At 38.9% G+C, this 20,738-nt stretch overlaps 2 protein-coding genes across 6 annotated transcripts; both read right to left on the reverse strand.

The window, feature by feature from the left end:
* Nucleotides 1-3,010: 3,010 nt before the first annotated feature.
* On the reverse strand, nucleotides 3,011-9,765 carry LOC120799741 (tetraspanin-1-like). Of its 3 annotated transcripts, XM_040145071.1 has the most exons (8): nucleotides 9,677-9,765; nucleotides 8,044-8,123; nucleotides 6,211-6,426; nucleotides 5,460-5,534; nucleotides 5,210-5,317; nucleotides 4,669-4,812; nucleotides 4,458-4,550; nucleotides 3,011-3,492 (listed from the first exon to the last, which is right to left on the reverse strand). In XM_040145071.1, the coding sequence occupies exons 2-8, from the start codon at nucleotides 8,098-8,100 to the stop codon at nucleotides 3,436-3,438; spliced, it is 750 nt and encodes a 249-aa protein (XP_040001005.1). In that variant the 5' UTR covers nucleotides 8,101-8,123; nucleotides 9,677-9,765; the 3' UTR covers nucleotides 3,011-3,435. The 3 variants fall into 3 exon arrangements, with proteins under 3 accessions (XP_040001005.1, XP_040001003.1, XP_040001004.1); XM_040145069.1 differs by having other exon boundaries at nucleotides 3,011-4,550; XM_040145070.1 differs by lacking the exon at nucleotides 9,677-9,765 and having other exon boundaries at nucleotides 3,011-4,550; nucleotides 8,044-9,189.
* A 498-nt stretch (nucleotides 9,766-10,263) lies between these two features.
* rab3da (RAB3D, member RAS oncogene family, a) lies at nucleotides 10,264-20,013 on the reverse strand. Of its 3 annotated transcripts, XM_040147246.1 has the most exons (6): nucleotides 19,838-20,013; nucleotides 17,278-17,381; nucleotides 15,757-15,990; nucleotides 12,517-12,635; nucleotides 11,333-11,457; nucleotides 10,264-11,187 (listed from the first exon to the last, which is right to left on the reverse strand). In XM_040147246.1, the coding sequence occupies exons 3-6, from the start codon at nucleotides 15,988-15,990 to the stop codon at nucleotides 11,000-11,002; spliced, it is 666 nt and encodes a 221-aa protein (XP_040003180.1). In that variant the 5' UTR covers nucleotides 17,278-17,381; nucleotides 19,838-20,013; the 3' UTR covers nucleotides 10,264-10,999. The 3 variants fall into 3 exon arrangements, with proteins under 3 accessions (XP_040003180.1, XP_040003179.1, XP_040003181.1); XM_040147245.1 differs by lacking the exon at nucleotides 17,278-17,381 and having other exon boundaries at nucleotides 19,838-20,012; XM_040147247.1 differs by lacking the exons at nucleotides 17,278-17,381; nucleotides 19,838-20,013 and adding an exon at nucleotides 19,769-19,789.
* Nucleotides 20,014-20,738: the final 725 nt, after the last annotated feature.

Raw genomic sequence — 20,738 nt, forward strand, 5'->3', positions numbered from 1 at the left:
ATTGTCTCCTCTGCGAACATTACTGCTCTCTGACTACTTAAGAAAACCTGCTTTCAATGAGCAATGGTCTATGGATGACAATTCAAGAACTGTTTGTTTTGTCGCATTACCCCTTTGTTGGTCACACACACACACACTAACTGTACAGGATGGCTTTACTGTTTCTCAACAAATGATTGTGTTGAAATGTTGACTCATTTTTTAAATGATTCACTGCAAAGCCTCCGTGATGGACTTGGATAAGCTAGTGACACTGCTGCAGCTTCTCACTGGGGTTAAATGTTTAATGTGGCAGTTGTCGAGGCCTTCAAAACTATGACAGTCATATTTGCAGGAAGGAGAAACTCCGTTTAGTCAGTCCTGTCTTTTGTGATAAACTGAAAACAGCCCAAATACCTTCTCCCTGTCAGGACTATTGACTTTTTTTTGCACAACTTCCTGCTTCTGCTGCTGTGTGGCCAAGGGAAATTATGTCAATAAAACCTAATAAAAGGATTTATGATAGTATATGAGTAACTCCTCCGGGAACTATAGATCTGTGTCCTGATTCTCGGGCTGGATCGTCTGAAGGAAGTGCCCCATGAAGCTGGAACTTTCAAAAGGACCTGACAGCCAGGTTGAACCTATGCCTCTGACCTAAAGGAGATGATCCAGCCTTAGCCCTGTGTGGGACTGTCTCATCCACTGTGTAGGATACAATCCAGGATGATTCCCGTAAAAAAAAAGAGCTCAGGGAAGCAGCTGTGTGCTGCTCTTTTCTCTTGTAAAACTGAAAAATACTGTTTGAAAACACTTCTGATAAAACATAAATCTCACATTTGCGCAAGTAAGTATGTAATAAACATAAATATAGAAAACAAATGTTGTGTAGGGAGGATTTCATTATATTGTACGCTATGGTATTGGTGAACAAATGATAGATGACTGCACTTAAATAACAAGTGTTATTTTAGTGCACCTATTCTCATGCCCATGGTGTTTATTACCCACCATGAAAAGAACTTTGAATATATATAGATGACGCCACTGAGAAGGGTCATCAGGTGGCTATGGTACAGCATGTGATGGGAGAACCTGCTGCTTCAGCAACACTAGTGAGCTCACATTAAACTTCACTAACTGAACCCCACTAAAGACACACACATACTGACATATACACTGTAATCAATCATGTGTAATGTAAACTGTCTTGAAATGTTTCAGCAGCAGTTAACCTGTTGAAATGTCATTTACTCACAGTGGATATAGCAAAGTAAAGCAGTTCTCACCATAAGGCTATATCATATGTAACCACTACACCTTAAGATTCCCGCAAGCAATTAAAATAGCTGTTCATTGACTCTACTTTTTATTGATGTCCATTGCCTGCCACACTTGCAGCAAGCCACGAAGTATCCCAAAACACACAGGCTGTTGTGGGATTGGAAGTTGAATGGGCTACAAAAATGAGAGAAAGCACTGAAACCATTTGTTTGTGATTGAAAGTGTTTATATAAAAAACTGATGAACTCTGTGAGACATTTAAAACTACAGATGTGTTGCTGCCTCCCCCAAGGAGGATTTGTTTTACACCCGTGTATGGTTGTTGGTCTGTTTGTTGGTTTGTTTGTCAGCAGGATTACGCAAAAAGTACTGAACCGATTTGTACGGAATTTGGTGAAGGGATGAGGAATGGGCCAGGGATCAACCCGTTCAGAACCCGGCAGATCCAGATCATTTACTATGATTTTGATTTTTTTTTTTTTCTGTATTCTGGTATATGCTGTTTGACAATGGATTTGGACGAGGTCTGCACTCTACCGTATGCCATTCTAATTATCCTCATTATAAAATCCCTGGCCTACCTTTACCCAGCATGTGTAGATAAAAGGCCTGTAGTTCCTTAAAAAGAAAACTGGGAAGCTAGAAACAAGAAAGACTGTCCTGTAAACAAAACTTTAAACTTCAGCTCATTCTCGTGATTTTGAAAATCAGTCTTACTATAGTTTCCCCTTTAACTTCCCAGGCTCTTTCTCCCCAGATAAATCTGTATTAGTTGATGTTTCAGCCAGTTTTACGCAGCAGATATAAGCTGTGATTACGACGCTGACAAACTGCCCATACCCATTTCTTGTTTACATATTCAGCAGTCATCAGCATTCACTTGGAGTCATGTTTCTGGCCTCCTGAAGAGTGCAGATCCTACATTCACTCTCCTCCACTACCACCTGAGAAAAACCTCAACTTACATACTCGTAGTCATGTGATCCACAATTAGTATAAAAACATTGAATACTGCAGCTTTAAGGAACAATTGGGCTGTTTATTTAAGGGCGACATGCTTGCCATGTCTATAACATCTTGCCAATGTTCTCTATGTTAAGGATGAATTATAACAGGATATTTGGCAAAGCAAAAATCATTTGTACACGTAGTTACTAGTTCTGAATGTTTTATGTCCCTGAGGAAAGTAGATATAGTCGACTGAAACTTATTTTTGACTTCTTCTTATTGACTAAATACTGGGCCTTTTCTAGAGCATGCAGCAGATTGTCTGAGGTAGAACTTCCTCTGTTCCTCTTCCTCATTCAGCCACTTGGGATTTGTGGTTCACCTATATGAGTTAATATAATACTAATTTGATTGGTGCTAGAGAGAGTGAAAGGACTTTAATTGTTGACGTTATACATTGGCCAGTGGTGTGATAACTTTTGATTGTTGTGCTCTTATATTCAGTAATGATGGTAACTGAATTGCTTCCCCTGCGTGGGATCAGATAAACACTGCAGCACTGATGGAAAATTCCTTACTTAATTGAATTGAACTCTCTCTGGAATGATCAGGGTGTTATATATCTACCCACAGGCCGACTGTTTAAATTCTTATACAGTTTCTGTATTTCTGTTTTTCCTGTTTTGCTCAGTCTAGAATCATTTTTATGTGTTTGGTAAGAGAAAAATTGTCCTAAAAAGAAAACCATAATCAATTTGTCAGTAATTGTAAAAGTCAAGATTGTGATATTTTTTTTATTTATATATGATCAAACATACAAAAATATAGTTATATTATTGCAGTGAATGCATGAGACGGACACAACTGACAAAACTTATGCAGATCCTTCTCTGCACTGTGCATCATTACATGTTACTGGCCGTTTGTATCAGCACATTCACTGTCAGCTGACAACAGCCCCTCTTAAAGCATAAATAAATCACAGTATAAACGTGTTCAGATACAGTTTTAAAACCAAGTACACAGTAGCTCAACCGACTACCTCTCCATCTTTGGTTTTAATGATCTACATGCCAAAAATGCATGCATGCTTTAGGTTATCTGTCTGTTTTGAATAAAAAAGAAAACAAAAAAAACCAAACAAACTTTATACAAAAAAAACTGCTTACAAGTAAAATTTCTCCACCAATTACAATGTTTTCATCTCATCGCAAGCAGGAAACATCACACCTTGTTGCCAATCTCCTTGTAGAGAACCATGGAAACCACCATGGCAGCAATCTGTAAAGATAACAGTTCAGTCAACATTTCATCTAAACACAGTGTAATGGAGGTGAGATATAGGTTGTAGATCGCACAAATTGATACATTTCTGTGGAATATATTCTGTAGAATTATACATTTCGGTCACATATCATCACAACTGAACTGTTTTCATGTTTATTAGGTACATTTAAAAAAAAAAAAAAGGCTTTTAACAGCCTTAGTTTAAGAATCATTAAATAGTACAGTAAAATCCTACCTTCTTTAATCACATTCTTCTGTTCTTTGTGGAAACAGGATGGAATATTGATTCAAGTGACTTTACGGACTTGGGTATCTATTTGTGCTTTCCCAAATCAAAAAAGAGTTGAAAAAAATAATTGGAACCCCCCCCCTTAAACTTATATATATATATATATATAAGTCAACTTCACGGACAAAGAACCAGAAAATGATGAAGAGGAGAATCTGAGTTTGTGTCTGGTGAAGCTGGTGAAGAGTCACTGGTGTGGCAAAAATCAAGATCAGCAATCCTTAGAAGCCTCAACCTCGTATATCATGCAAAAAACTCGAAATTTTTAAAATATTTTGCTCCATAAAAACTCCAAAAGAAATTTGTTTTCCAAAATACAACACAAGCCTTAACTTACATGTGTGTCCACAGATAAATACTGTGACACGTTAGCACAATGATGGGAGTAGTGTGCTACAGTTATGATATTGCCTTTGTGGACAGTTGTTATGTATTGCCTGTTTTATTGGAATGAAATGCAATTGTGAAATATAACTAGTGTCATTAATGAGCATATGAATATATGGAGGTAAGGAAATTGGCCGAGATTTGAAGACAATATTAGAGATATAGTAAACCAAGTGACAGTTCTAAAATATTTCACTCATACTCCTTTCCATCAAAGTAATTGTGGCAAAAGAACACACAACTCTTCAAGACTGATGTCGATAACCTGGGCTGTTTTCTGTACCTCAAGAGCAGCAATGGCTAGAGCCACGGCTGCAATGATCACAGCGTTGTCCTCTATCAGCTGCAGCAGCTTGTCAAAGCAGCCATTAACCATCTGGGAGAAAAACAACAGGTTTAAGCAGGGCTAGGGGCTGACTGTTGCTTTTCATCCCAATTAAGGGTTTTGCTGTTAACATTCATGAAGTTAAGCCAAAAGTCACTTGGTCTCTTACCGAAAAATGGGCATTGTTTTTATCACATATACCCATGCTGAGGGTTGCATTGCAACATGTGGGTGGATAAACATTTCCTCCATGCTCAGTGTAAAAAGGGGAGCCGTCAAAGTCTGTGTAGTTCTTGAATCCACAGCACTTAAACTAGAAGGAAACCACAAAGTGTTAACCCCAAATCTTAACAAATAAATTCAGTAATATCTGCACTGCCATGGTGCTATAGTGTGGAGACAGGCTTGGGCTCCTCACTTGTGGAAATGTAAAAAAATAAAATAAAATCAAAAATACTTGTAGTTTTTACAAATTCCTGTAACACGTGGTCAATCAAACAACAATCAAACAGAATCGGTAACTTGACAGCAAATCCCAAAAGTGTACATGTTCAGGAAATCAGAGAATTGTTAGTTTTGGCTGAGGTGTACACTTAGAGAGCCGCTACTTTCATCTCAAAGGTTAGATCACATAATTGCCTGTGACCATAGAGACGCATACATCTAAGGACAAAAGAGTTCACTCAATAAATAGGTAAAGAATACAGTACCTCCTCCATGGTGGCGTTCCAGAGAGAGGTCAGACTATCAATGCGTCCGTAATCTTTTTCAATGCTTGATAAAACTTCATCCTCCAGACCCAGGAGAAGCTGATCAGCCTGAGAAGGACAGATAGACGATAGCACATCATCATATTTTTGACTTTTCAGCAAACTCTCTTGGCTTTGTTGGTTTTTTTTTTCAAGCTTCTGTATCTGACCACTGGCAGTTGTTGCCAAGAAGCTTTTGAGAGCCACTTACCAAACCCTGGAAGACAAGCAGCACCACAGCTCCTGCAACCTCAATGATGAAGATAATCAGCACAATACTGAAGAACTATGGGGAGAGGAAATGATAATTAACGTAAAATATTTGATTGGTAGCAGCATTATGTATCTATAAAATCAAGTCTCACCAGCAGAGTGAGAAACAGGCTTGGACAAAGAACATTAAAGCAGATGTAAGGTTGGTAGAAAGACAGGACACACTTCAGGCATCAAACCTAAAGCTAAATGCTAAAATATTAAGCGGCTTCCCCTCCGAGCCGCTGCATCCACCTGGAGTGTATGAGAGAGCATTCTTCTTGACTTCAACACTTCAACATTAACCATCACCAGAATTCACTATTTATATCTAGCTTGGCTCAAATATACAGTAGTTCTCGCTGTTCTTGAGTTATACATTGAAATTCATTGCTATTTCAAAAGAACAAAGACAATTAAGACAAGTAACACTTTAATTAAAACCTAAATCAGATCACTGTAATTGATTTTTTCTTGGGCCATGATATCGTTGGTAAATAGGGTTTGAAAGAAAACATTCTCATTCTTCTACAATGGTGCAACACTGTCATTATTTCAAACATACAGAAGACTAGATATGTTACTGCTTTAAAGGAAAATAATAACTATTATTGAGCCAACTTTTATAGAAATTAAAGAGTTTTTTTTTTTTTAACTTTATATATTCAGTCTATTGTCCACAGTCTTTAGCTTTGACCTTTCAAACTCACCGTAAGCAGCATACACCTGCTCTCCCTGACCGCTCCGCAGCAGCCCAGGAAGCCAATAACTAGCAGCACAGCACCCACTGCCATGAGCAGGTAGCTAACGTTGACCAGCTGGGATATCCCAGACGGTGCGTCGTCCGCATTGTCCAGTATAGCCAGTAAAGAACCACTGTCCACCTTCACCCACACTCCCACACCCAGGATGGCTGCACCTGCCAACTGCATGATGGGCGGGGGAAGAAAGGAGAGAAATGATGGGAAAATTTTGAAAAGATACAGTAAATGAACAATCAGACAATAACAATGGCTGAGAGAAATTACTGATATTAATGTTTGAGTGAAGCTAAAGAGATTAGTTAAGAGACTTGTTTTGCTAAAAATACTTGCTCTGTGATGAGAGCTTGAACCAAAGAAATGAGAGGCCTTTAGCAGATGAGCAGGAGTGGAGCCAGAGAATTATTTATAAGAAATATTATTTATTAAATATTAAATTTACATAATAATAATTTTTGACACATTGAAAAATAAATCTAAAGTTAATGTATTCACTTTCTTGCTGATCGTTAGATGAGAAGATTAATGCCACTGACATGTGTATGAGAAATAGGAAGCTTCGGCCATTCAACATCATACTAATATTTGTAACAAAGCAAAAGACTAAAAATCCAGCCTTGGAACAGATCCTTTCTCAACAGTATGTTGTGTGCTTAAGTATATATATAATTAGGTAAGGGTGATGATTTAAAATAAAAAAAACAAAAAAAACCAAACATCTAATATAATTGTTTATTCAGTATTTTTGTTAGTAGCAGCCTTAAAAGAACATAATTTCCCATAAGCACTCAACTGTTGCATGTTAATGTCACATCTTGAAAAAAGAGGTGAGTCCATGGTGGAGTCGAGGGGTCACGGTTAGTCCAGACATGTCTGCAGTAACAGTGGGTCAGAGAGGCGCAATGCTGCAGAAGCTTTTAGAGAGCATAGATTACAGCGAGAGAGTTGGGAACAATTACTTTAGAAGAGAGTTTGTCAGTTTTTTTGGATATGGATGAAACCAAGTTGATGATGTAATTTTTCATGGGAGCTGTAATTTTCCACATGGACACAACGTAATCATTTAACTTTGTTAAAATTATGAAAGGCTTAATTTCTCATAGCAAGATCTGTGGTGGATACCAAATTGTCTTTGAATATGGGCAGGTAAGCCCAGAAACATGCTTAATTTTTGCAGAGAGACCAAGGAAAGACATGCAGAATGAGAGATCGCATTGTGTTGCAGAAGCCAGTGCAAGGATCCTGATATCATGTCAGGAATTTTGGCTCTCTACTTCTTGGCTGGGCCATGGATGTAGTATTATATCTTTGAATACATCCGTGGGCTGGGTGAAGTGACTTCCTGGAGTCTTGTTGTCATGGTGAGTTTGCCAGGTAGCCAGCAAAGACTCCGTTAGCGTGTGATTATTGCTTTTTGTCAACTTTAGACAGAGCTGGGCTAGCAGTTTCCCTCTGTTTCCAGTCCCTATGCTAAGCTAAGATAACCGTCTCCTCGCTCTAGTTTTATTTTTAACTTACACGTAGCCTATGACATTGGTAATAAATCCCCCAATCTGTCTCTTGGCATGAAAGCATACAAGTGTATTTCCCAAAATGTCAAACTATTCCATTAAGCTGTCACTGAATATAGGAAGTACACAGCTACATTTTTCCAGGTTTAGCTGTGAAAGTATATAATACAAAGCCCAAGGAAATAGCCTGCGCTCAACTTGTTCTCCTCTGGGAACATGAAACATGAAATGGAGCTTGACAACAGAAGCTGAACATTTTTTTTGAACTTACAAAGATGCCACCATTGAAGATAAACATCATAATTTTGAGAAAGCCGGAGCAACACATCTTGGCTTTTTTTCCCCTTCAAACTGTAAAAAAAGATAAGTGTGTTAGTTCAGCTGAAAACTAATCAAGTGTATAATTAGTCACATTTACTTGTTTATTGCTTAGGGATATTTGGGCGGACAACTTTACATTTTACCTAGGAAAAACCTAGGTTTTTATCTCTACCATAGGAAAAACAGCTGTATGGGGCTGGCTTACAACACAAGCAAGCACCAACATGGGTCAAATGGCATTTGCTTTGGTTATACATTAACTACAGTAACTAGCAGAAAAACAGAAGTGGTCTTAATATCCTCTTCAAATATGGCAACTTTTTTTCACTGACATAATCTAAGGTTTCGGTTGAATTGTGAAATAAGTTGCTTGTTTCCTATCCTCTCTGTATTTGAAATCTTACTTGCCTGCAGGCTATTTAAAGGATCATCAAGCACGCATTTGAATCACATGATAAGTGTGCAGGTCCCTCCTTACACAAAAGACTTCGTGTGGTACAGAGGGAGAAAATTCTCTTCCTCCAGCTCTGAACTTTTGTACTCTTCACTGTAAAAGCATGTAAGCAGTTTTATCATACTGTGGCAATCTTTATCCGTGTTACTCTAAACATTATAACCCATATCTACGTCAGCAGAAAATAACAGGGTCTTTCCTGCACTGTCAACGTGTTCACAACTTAGCAATTCTTTGTTGTATCCCAATAAATCTTTTAAATAAAGGTTAAAAAGATGTAATGTAGAAACTCCTCTGATGAGTTCACGATTAATGGTAAAGCCAAGGTATTTTATGAGCTTACTGGCTGTCACAATGAAAGCAGCTCAGAAGAACAATAAAACACACATACCCCCTTTGTGCCCACCCAAGCACAGCTTTATAGTTATTGATCTTTTTGTCTTCCTTATTGCAGCTTTGATAATAATAGACAGTAGAGACCTACTTGGCAACTGTTACCTTGTTTCCTAGAGGCAATAAAATGTTCCTATAACAGCAAAATTATGTTGTTTATCCAAATACATTTGATGACAGCTTCGAGGCAGCAAAACAGGAAAGTTAACAGTTTTTAACATCAAAAAAGTTTAAAAAAAACAAACATATATAAATATATATATATGTACAAACACACACACACACACACACACACACACACACACATATATATATATATATATATATATATATATACTATTAAGGAGAACTGAGAACTGAACAGTACTTTGTTTATTCAGTCTGGTAGTAGTTATACTGTAGTGTTACTAGCACAAGCGAGTGGTTAATTATGACAGACAACCATTACCTCACTTTGAAAGCAAAAATACTGATTATAAAAGAAGAACAGGAACATAATTTATCAAATACAAAGTATAATAAATCTGTCTGTTCCTGATTTTTTTTTTTTTTTTAACTGTACATAGATGAACATAGAAGACTTCTGACAAAAACATGCCAGGTGACGGATCATGTTATAGGCTCATTTGCTGTAATTTTCTTTTAGGTGTATTTAGATTTAAATAAAAGGTTTTTGGTTGGGTTTATAGTTGGATTATTTCATTAAAATAGGGTGGAAAAACTATGAAGCTCGTACCTGTACTGTAAGGACGTCTGTCTGCCCGCTGAGGTCTGATCACTCAGGAGTGTCTGCTCAATGTGCCCCTTTATCTTCTCACAGGTTTCTCTCTCTCTCTCTCTCTCTCACACACACACACACACACACACACCCAAACACACACACATAGACAGGGAAAAAGGGAGTTCATACCCTACACGTCACTGACTTTTCTTTCAGTGTAAGCAACATTACCTGGTGTACAAAGTCCCTTCATAAATAGAAACTTTTATGACCTGAAACAGCTCAAGGTCAAAACAAAATATTGATGTTCATTAATGATTTCTTACACGAACAAAACCCCAAAACACAGCACCATTTCAAAAAGAGCACAAAAAGGAGCCAATCCAAGGAATTAAATAATTTAATGTTGAGCATAAGCACCAGCTTGATGAATGTTTTATTTTCTAATAAATGGAAAAAAACACTTCGAGGATAAAATCTATGATGATTGATTCCATTGTATAATGATTAATTACCGATGTCAACACTATGTGGAAACCCATCAAACTTTTCCTAATATTCAAAAGCCTTGTTTGAAAAATAACTTCACACAAAAACCAAAAGACATATTTGATCATATTTGATCCATATCTTTTAATCTTAATTTTTTAGAGGGGACACAATAAACCTGGCAAATAAAATGCTGGACAAGCATTAACGATTAAAAGTACAAAGAAAAACAGGAAAAAAAATAAACAAAATATAAATTAAAAGAAAATGAGAATACACCTGGAATCACCGTACCTTTGTACTGAACAGCGGGCCTTCTTCCTCAGCAGGCTAACATTGCCATAATTCACAGGATATAAAGGGTAGATGTAGTGTGCAGTGAGTCACAGTGATGCATTTTCATGTGACTCCCACAAGGGGGTAGCATAGCACAAGTAAATCACAGTGATCCTCCATGCCATGCTGATTTGGTTCATGCCCTTTTGTTCACATCCCCACCTGCAACAGGTGCTGCTCACCCACTAAACAAGAAAACAGTAAAGCAAAGGCACTGGGCAGAAGGCACCGCTGCTCGACGCAGCTCTTTAGCATCTCAGTGTAACAGTCACATTCACAATTATGAGGAAGCACTGAAGACGCCACCAGGTTGAGAAAAGATAACGAGAAAAAAAAATGGGAGCCAAGCAGCCATGATAGTATTGCAGTAACATATGTTCAAGTACATTCACAATGACCGATTTTTGGCAATTCAATTAATCTGTGTTTGCATTTGCGTGCGTGTGTGTGTGTGTGTGCGTGTGTGTGTTTGTGACTATGAAACAGCACTCAATGAATTTCCACTATCAGCTATCAGCATGCGCAGCCGCCCTGGCTGCTGCGAGGCGTGTCCTTTAGGCCATCTCCTTTGTGACTGGCAGACGGACTGGCATCACCGTTGACGCTGTCGTTCATCTTCTCACAGATGACGTCCACCAGCTTGTCAAAGACCTGCTTCACATTGATGTTGTCTTTGGCACTGGCTTCGAAGTACTGGAAGCCTAGAGGGAGTCCAGAAAGAGAGAGAGAGAAAAAAGAAAAAAAAAAAAAACAGTATGAGTTATGAGTAATTAGTGAGTAATGTTTGGTTTGTGAGTCCTTGGTGAGCATGTGATAAAAAGTGTCTGTGGGTGTGTGTGTGCTGACCGAGCTCTGTGGCTAGTCTCTGGGCATCCTCAATGGGAACCTGCCTGTCTTCTTCCAAGTCCAGCTTATTGCCTACCAGCACTACCTGAGCGTTGTCCCACGAGTACGTCTTGATCTGGGTTGCCCTGGGAAACACCAACAGAACATTTTCACAACCACGTGTCCTGCAGCGACCATCTGTCTCTTTACAACACTGAGGAAAAGCTGGTGCTCTTTTATCCCTGTATTTACAGTATGTATTTCTGAAAGGGTGAATTATCAACAATTTAGCATTGCTTAAAGAAAGTGGTGGAGAGCAACAAAGTACATTTACTCAAATACTGTATTTAAGTAAATGTTGAAATACTTGAGTCTTTCCAATTTATGCTACTTTACGCTTCTATTCCAGTATATTTCCCTGGCAAATAAAAAAAAAAACATGATCAACTTACAAAATTGTATGCATTGTTATAGATTAAACTATCCCACAGTGTAAGAAATAGTTAAAATTAACTTGCCCTCAACCAGCTGTCACATTAAAATGCTGTTTGCTTGTTAATACATCAGTAATAATATTCCATTAATCGATCTACATACAGTAATAATATAACGCTCTGAAAGGGGTCATTCTGCCCAATGAGTAACTTTATTTTTGATACTTTTTTTTTGCTGATAACACTTTTTTATTTTTAAGTAAAATTTTGAGTGCAGGACTTTTACTTTAACAGTCCTTAACATAGTGGTTTATTTTGGAGTGGCATTGCTACCTTTACTTGAAGATGTGAGTATTTCTTCCATCAGTGTTCAGAGATGAACATGTAGGTAAATTAGAGTTGTGAGTTATAGGAAAATGATATGTATAAATATTTTTTATTTCATTTGCTGTTATTTATTATTTATTTCTAGTTTTACTAATACTACTACCGCTGCTATTTTACAGGATTTTCATGTGGTTATCTCGAGCTTTTTTCGAGCCACATTCCGTTACTGGAACAATTTCTCCAAGTTTCGTCTTGCGTATTACACATGAGTACACACATATTAAAAGCGTAGAGTGTCTCCAAATAAATAAAAACTCCAAACAATCAATTTCATAAGACAAAACATCACTTTACAAATGCTCTCACTTACTGAATAACACAGAAATACTGATATACAAGGCAGATTTAATACTATAATAATATTATATCCATATTTCTACCCACCAGTCCTGAACAGCGCAGAACGACTCCTGGCTTGTGATATCATACATGAGCAGGAATCCCATGGCTCCTCTGTAGTAAGCTGTGGTGATGGTCCGGTAGCGTTCCTGCCCCGCTGTGTCCTGTAAACACATGGTTCATCTGAGAAATTTAAAACACAACAATCTCAAGGAAATTGGGAATTCACAGTGGTCACATGACGACTGGGTGACAAGGATACAAAAATGACTGCCGGCAACTGCGCTGAAATTCCAACAAATACAATATAATCCTCCTAATTAATATTGAAGACAAGCACTTAAAATTATTTCTGTATTGAAAATACAAAAACTTTACTGAGAGAAGAAAGCAAATGGTTAACTTGGCTTTCCTGAGAAGGAAAGTTGAATCATTAACTCTCCTCCAACAGAAGTTAATCCCTCCCGTCATGTGTTGATGTTGCCACACCCTGTAAATACACCAGGATGTGCCCTCTGCTTTTTGGCTATACTGTAAAGGACAAAAATTGGTTCTCAATATGTTATTTTTCTTCTTTCTTTATTCTCCTGTCTGATTATGGGAAAATTGTTAAACTATTGAATGATAATGTTGTTGTGGATACGTTAAATTGTTATCAATAAACAAGGCTGATTAAGATTAACAGGCTTAAATGTTCTCCGCTGATTAAAAGTGATGCCAGCGGCTGTCGTGTGCAATATTAACCTCAGGCACTCTAAAAATGGAGATTTAGGGCTTGTCAGTAAACTATAGTATATGTCAAAGGAACCATACTGTGGCGGTCACAGTATGACATGTTACCACTGTCTCAAACCCTTGTAGGCCCAGCTTTGGTGCAGAGTGTTGAAGAAATGAGTTGAGCTCGTTTTAATGCCCCCATGAAACCCATTCAAGTGGTAGCTCAGTAGCCAATAACGTTTTACTTGGACTTGGCACCTTCCATCTGTAAAATGATACTACTGTATCATTGTTAAGCTAAGCCGAGAAGCCATGCTATGCTGAATACATTAAGCTAAAAAAAAAAAAAAAAAAAAAGTATAACTTTCATCTAACAGAGGTTCTGTGGGTAAGTCCTCGCCTTCCACTAACATTCGGTAATAGATCTGTCCTGGGTGTCAGTCTGCACGGTAGGCACATTCAGCTCCAGCAGCTCCGAGCCATGCATCTTTCATGAACCCCGCCGTCTGGGGACGATGTTAAACATCAACTGTCATTAACTGCAGAGTGTGAGAAATTAGTTTATGACATATCCATGACAGGCAGCAGCGTGTAAGAGGACAATCTAGGGAACAGGGTGAGGATAAACAGTCCGTGTTGTGTAACAAGGCTTTCAAAAAGCACCATTCACTCTGCCTGTGGTTGAATCTGTATTTTAGAATCTCTTGACCGCAGGTGAATGCCTTTAATTACCTCAAGTAAATTACAGCCCTGAAATTTAAGAGACTGCAGCTTTTTATACTCAATTTGCTGATATACTACAGGTCTGTCAGACCTGTGTGCTCTGTACAATATATTATGAGTATATATTTTTTTTTAAAACTATATATGGGAATGAAAGAGCCTCTTGAGCGTTCTACCAGAAATTATTAGGAGCATTTCAGACCTCAGCTAAGTGAGTGTCACAGCTCTTTCTAATATGACCCTTCTGCAATAGGCTAACTAGACTCTTGATCCTATGAAACTAACTTGACTGCTGTTAGCAAATTTTGGGCTTCTCAGTCATGTTTTTGTCCAGAGCAGTGTGTTGGGTTTTAAGGGTTTGATACCCCACTGCCTCATTTCATGAAAAAAAAAAAAAAAAAAAAAGTGATTCTATGCTTCATTACTGGAAGGTAGAGTGTGATCCATTTATGGCTTTTCTGATCCAGTGGGTTAATTTTGGCCATTCGATCAATGCGGAACTTTGTTCCTTCCGAAACAGTTACATAAAAATGTGTGAAAAATCTACAATGAAACTAGATTTCTATTATTTTAACTGTAAATAAATATTTTCTGTAAATCTGTTTAGTTAAAGGCCATTATATACCCCTCAAAAACTCCCTTGTGATTAATGCGAGACTAGGGGGCTAATTCTGCATTAACCCACCTAAAACAGTTAAATTAATCTGGGTTTTAATACAGAGTTTTTGTCCATCATGGCTTCTATGTTGGTTTCAGTTCTGCAAAAATCTGAATTATAGAAAAAGTCTGAAACCTTGCTCTTTTAAGGGGCATGAGCATAGTGAAATATACAGTAAAGATTTGAAAATATCAAGATCGTTGATGCAAATTGGTGTTGCCATCCACTTTCAATGGCCTACATCCCTCCTGTTTCCAGATATATGGCATTGGTCCAATAGAACTAGTCCTGGGCTAACCGCTAAAGGTGTGGAGAGCTAAATTAGCCTTGAGAATGCATAAACTAATGGCCAAACAAGGTGACTATTTCTAATTTTTCAAGGCTGTCTGTCATTTGGGATGTCAGTTAAAAACAAAGCAACTGCCATTAGTGGCAGTAGATAAAAAATATCACCGAGTGGTTAAACAAACTACACTCAGCAGTCTAAATGTTTGTGAGCCAGATTAATCAGAGTTGAATCTGGTCAAACTGCAACACTGTCTGCCAGCTTTTAGCTCTCGACGTCTGCACTGATCAAACATCTTTTCCTGAGTCAATGAGAGTCACAATGTGCTCTGGCCCTTATCTGCTGGACTGACACACTTTGTTCCTGCTGTAGAGGAGAAACCAGACTATGTGTGTGTTCATGATAAATACTTTTAAAGCAGGAGGGCGAAGGACAATAAAGGACTTTTTCTTTAGTGCTGTTCTGAGATCTAATTCATGTCACAAAAATTAGTCAAGACACAATGGCCAAACAAGTTAAAAATAAATTTATTTATTTTTTTTTTTTTTAAATTGGGGGGTTGCTATTCTAATGCCCAATTCCAACTAACTCCAACTTCATCTAAAACTATTCTAACTATCAACTAGTGGTAGTAATAATAAACATAACTGGAAAAAGTATGTGGCTCTACCTCAAACAGGAACACCTAATTGTCAACACAGAAAACTGACTCATCAGTGGCAGTCTACCTGAGGATGCAGTGGTAAGATGCAAATTCATGTTTTGAGAGACCTGTTTTTAAAGTAGAATTATTAGATTTTGTCCGTGTTAAATCATCTTACATATAGACATTAATCTCCCTTAAATGTATCGATTATTCAGCATATAGACATGAATGTTGCATTGTATTTTTCCGTCTCACCCAGATCTGCAGTTTAACCCTTTTGTCGTTCCTGTAGATGGTTTTGACTTTGAAATCAATGCCCACTGTGCTGACAAAGGCTGAGGTGAAGGAGTCATCTGCATAGCGGAACAGGAAGGAGGTCTTTCCCACGCTGCTGTTGCCAATGATCAGCAGCTTGAACATGTAGTCAAAGTTTTGGTCAGCTGCATCTCTCTGCTCCGGGCCCGCCCCTGCATCTCTGGCTAAAGCCATCTATCAAATGAAGAACAAGAGGAGAGGATTGGGCTTTCAGACTTCATGAAGAGACTGTGAAACTCATTCATAAAAAAGGCATGTCTCAAATATAAAACTTGCAACCAAGAAAGAACTGTGCACGAAGCCAGTGCTGAAATGATAAGTTGATTTTTTAACAGTTAATCTAAATCAATCTGCATCAATTTTGAATTAATGTTTGATTAAATTGCTGAACTATTTAATTAACTTATCATCAAAAATCCCAAACATTCTTTTGATCCAGCTGAGGATTTGCTGCTTCTCTGTGTTTGATATCATTTTAACTTCAGCGTCTTTCGATTTTGTACTGTTGGTCAGACAAAACAAGAAATTTAAAAGACGTTGCCTTGGTTTCTGGGAAACTGTTGTGGACCTTTTTCAACATTTTCTGACATTTCATGGACTAAACAATGCGTCATTTAAATGAAAAAATAATCAACGGATCACTTGATAATAAAAATAATTTTCAGTTGGTTGCAGTATTATGAAAAACTGAAAAAAAAAATTCAAAATTTCCTCATGACAAGAGAGGAATATCTGGTATAGTCGTATAGTATACAGTATGTACAGGAACAATATAATAACCTTAAGTACAAACATTGTCATTACAGGTTGAGTTTGCTGCACTGGGCCAACCCGCTACTTTGTCTTTTCTTACGTGCTAGATTTCACATGACATACTGCATGCTAAAATGATGACGTTATACTGTTTCTGTATAAAAGTTTTGATGCAAAGAGAAAAAGATGTGACTGTAGTGGGGAAAGTTGGTGCACATGTCAAGACAATGTGAGATCTGGACACTGCACTAAAAGTTGCCATTAAATTTAATTTAATAGAACAACATTTTGATTCAAGAGAGAACATTGTCAAGGCAAAGTTAAGGCACACGTGGAATGCAGTCTTGTTAACTAAACTGAAGTGATTATCAACAATAAAACACATGGACATTTACTACTAAAAAAAGCTTCTAGGAAATCACATCCATGTAAGATAATAAGATAATGTATTAATCTCATCTTTTGTTTTGTTGAATGACGGCTGAGGCTCTATTGTTTAGTTTATACACATTAATTTGCCAGTTTATTGGGAGGACTTAATTAAAACTAATGCAGTCTGAGTAAAACAGTCCATGCAATTATCCAAATAGCCAATCATGTGGCAGCAGTGTTATGCATAAAATCATGCAGACTACAGGTCAGGAGCTTCGGTAACTGTTCACATCCAACATCAGAATGAGGAAAAAACATGATGTCCGTGACTCTGACCGTGGCAGGATTGTTGGTGCCAGACGGGCTCGTTTTAGAGTTTCTGAAACAGCTGATCTCCTGGGATTCTCAGCCACAACAGTCTGTAGAGTTCACTCAGAGTGCTGTGAAAAACAAAAGACATCCAGTGAGCAGCAGTTTTGCAGAAACGCCTTGTTGATGAAAGAGGTCAGAGGAGAATGGCCAGACTGGTTGGAGCTGAGAGAAAGGCTACGGTAACTTTGGTGAGCAGGAACGCAGCTCAGAATGAACGCCATGTCAAACCCTGAGGTGGACGGGCTACAACAGCAGAAGACCACGCCGGGTTCCACTCCTGTTAGCCACAAATAGAGACTGCAATGAGCACAGGCGCGCCAAAACAGGACAGCTGAAGACAGGAAAAACATAGTCTGGTCTGACGAATCTGGATTACTGCTGAGGTGGCAGATGGTAGGGTCAGAATTTGGCGTCAACAGCATGAATCCATGGACCCAACCTGCCTTGCGTCAACAGTCCAGGCTGGTGGTGGTGGTTTAATGGTGTGGTGACACTTTAGGCCCCTTAATACCAGTCAATCATGGTTTGAATGCCACAGCCTATCTGAGTATTCTTGCTGACCACGTGCTTCCCTTTATGGCCACAATTTACCAGCTTCTAATGGCTAAGTCCAGCATTACTATGCACCATGTCATGAGGCAAAAGTCGTCTCAGACTGGTTTCGTGAAAATGACAATGAGTTCAGTGGACTTCAGTGGCCTCCCCAGTCACCAGATCTGAATCCAATAGAACCACCTTTGGGACGGGAGATTGGCAGCATGAATATGCAGCAGACAAAAATCTGCAGAAAAATATGTAGCAATCATGTCAGCGAGGACCATGAGGCTGTTTGGAGAGTGAAGAGAGAGGCCCAACCCACTATTAGTACAGTGTTCCTAATAATGTGCTACCTTCATGACGGTTATAATGTTCAGTTTTTGTTGAAACTGTTTTATAGAGTTAGAGCGTTGATTAACCTTTATAGTCATTTTGGGGGCTGCAGTTTCTGGGGCTGTTGAATTGTATTGCAGTATACTGAGATATACTAAGTATATTATGAATGTTGACAACTGAAAAGAGGGAGGAAAAGAAAATGCAATTGACTTTGCTGCTGAGACCAGAAGTCCACCATGCAAAGGCCAGGGTTACATCTATAGCATACCAGTTTATCGTAGGACTATTTGAAGCATGCGACAAGTAGAACAACTATTTGTCTAGCTGATAAATCAAATATGCTGGTGAGAACATACAGCAACTAAAGAGTAAAAAAAAAAATTACGATATATATCCTGGGGTTAGTGTTTGATATGAGTAATGAGTATCATTTGGCACTGACGCAAGCCTCCCTTGCTGATACTGGCCTGATACTGGGTTGGATGTGTGGGATATTAATGTGTTAAGACAGCAATTGTGTGTTTGAATATCAGAGTGAGGAATCTCAGCTATTTGAGAATTCCGGCTAGCTCACAAGTCTGAAATGAATCCACACCAGCAGCCGAGCAGATTTGGTCGCTTGTAAATGCAAGTGTTAATCTTAAAAATGGTTCCTTCCTCCCGTCTTAGCTCTCATCTCTGTGCAATGAATCAAGGTAAGGGCGTGCTCCTTCCACCGTTTTTCCCTCTATCAGTCATCCACTGCTCTCTCTGTCCATTTGTCACATGGACTCACATTATGAAACTTATGGGATCAGCGGCCACTGAGCCCCCCCCCATATATTTCATCCATCATGCGTCTGAGCATTCATCCACCCTATGACACTCCCACTTAAACGCACACACAAATACACCCACTCAGCCATTTATCTTCCTTTACTATCCATCATATCCATCCAGCTATGCATCCCTCTTGTAATCCATCCATGTCTCAACCTCTCCAACTCCACACTTTCGCCTTCCTCCATCCCTCTGCATCATAAGGAGGCTGAACCATCCATTCACTCCCCCCTCCCTCCCTTTCAGAGAGGCTGAGCTGAGTCTTACTCCTCCTCGATTGCTGAGAACTCTCTGGAGACCAGCTAAGCATTACCTCTTCCAAGACCATAAAGAGGGGCTGGCCGGCATGCTGCTGTACACGCTCAGCTACACGCCAAAATCCACGCATGCGCCTGCAAGTCAAATACGAAAACACCTAACAGCTGATGTGCGGAGGTTTATATCGCTGGATTCATTTACTTCAGCGGAAGAAAAGAGGTCTTCGTGCATTAAAGCAACAGCCTTGTGATACAAAAATATGACGCAAGAGCAGGCGTGGACACCTGGTTTAAAGTATAGGGGGAAGTTCGACTTAATGGAAATGACCAGGCAAGTGTTTAGGTTGGATGAGGACACATTGGTTCATTGGCACTTGTTGACACGTAGAATCAATGGAATTATAAATGTACAAAACAGCCTAGTTCACGGTCTGAGCTCTGCGCTAACACTGTACTCACAGTTGGCCTAATTGGCCCACACGCCGCACCACCATACGGTAACTCACCTGCAACCTGATGGCACTCGGGCAAACGCTCCGCCTGTAACGAAAACTGCGAGGGTGAGCGTTACTCACCTTGGATGGTGCGTTTCTCCTCCGCCCGTCCTTCCGGCGGTCTTCCACCTCTACCTGAAAGCCGATGGGTATGCGCAGCTGTCGGGCGCTCCTCTTCAGGCGCCCTGCTCCCGGATCTCCAGGCTGTGCATGTGCCCGTCACCGGGATATTCACCGTGTAACCACGGTCAAGTCAGCCAGAAACTATACAGAACACTTCCCGTATGCGCTTTCAAAATAAAATCCCCATTGCTCGAAGACTTCCAACACCATATTGAACAAATGCGGAAGTGTCAAAATTGAGTAATGTTCTTTTTGATGGATGCTGTTCATCCTTCCTTTTCTCTAACTCCTCTTTAGCAATAACAGAATATTGTTACTGTAGTATACTACAGTACTGTATATACACTTTAGAATCAATATTTGTTTAATGACATTGTGTGGAGCTGCACCAAATGATTTTTTAAACTTTAGATTACACTGTTGATTTTTTTTTCATTTAATTGATTAAACAATTAATCGATATAATGGCAGAAAATAGAAAAATGCCCGTCCCCTTTTCCCAGGGGCGGACGTAATGCTTTTAAATTGCTTGTTTTGGCTGATCAACAATCCAAAAGCCCGGAGATATTTAACTTACATTGACAAAAAGCAGAAAAGACTTAAACAATCAATTGTCAAAATTGTTGCTGATTAACTTTCTGTCGATTGACTGACTGATTTATACGCCAATCACTGCAAAACAAGTAATATGGTCCAACCTTGACAAATTTTGCATGACAAATTGTCCCGTTCATCTTTTTAAAAGTTGAAAATTTCCACGTTTCCGGTATTATCCTCCGCGTCGCTTGCTGCTTGACACAGTTTCAGTAGTAAACTTCAGTCGGCCTTGGTGTAATGTGTGTTGAATGGTGCAGGCTTT

The sequence above is a fragment of the Xiphias gladius genome, chromosome 15, assembly GCF_016859285.1.
Source record: "Xiphias gladius isolate SHS-SW01 ecotype Sanya breed wild chromosome 15, ASM1685928v1, whole genome shotgun sequence".
NCBI lineage: Eukaryota > Metazoa > Chordata > Actinopteri > Istiophoriformes > Xiphiidae > Xiphias > Xiphias gladius.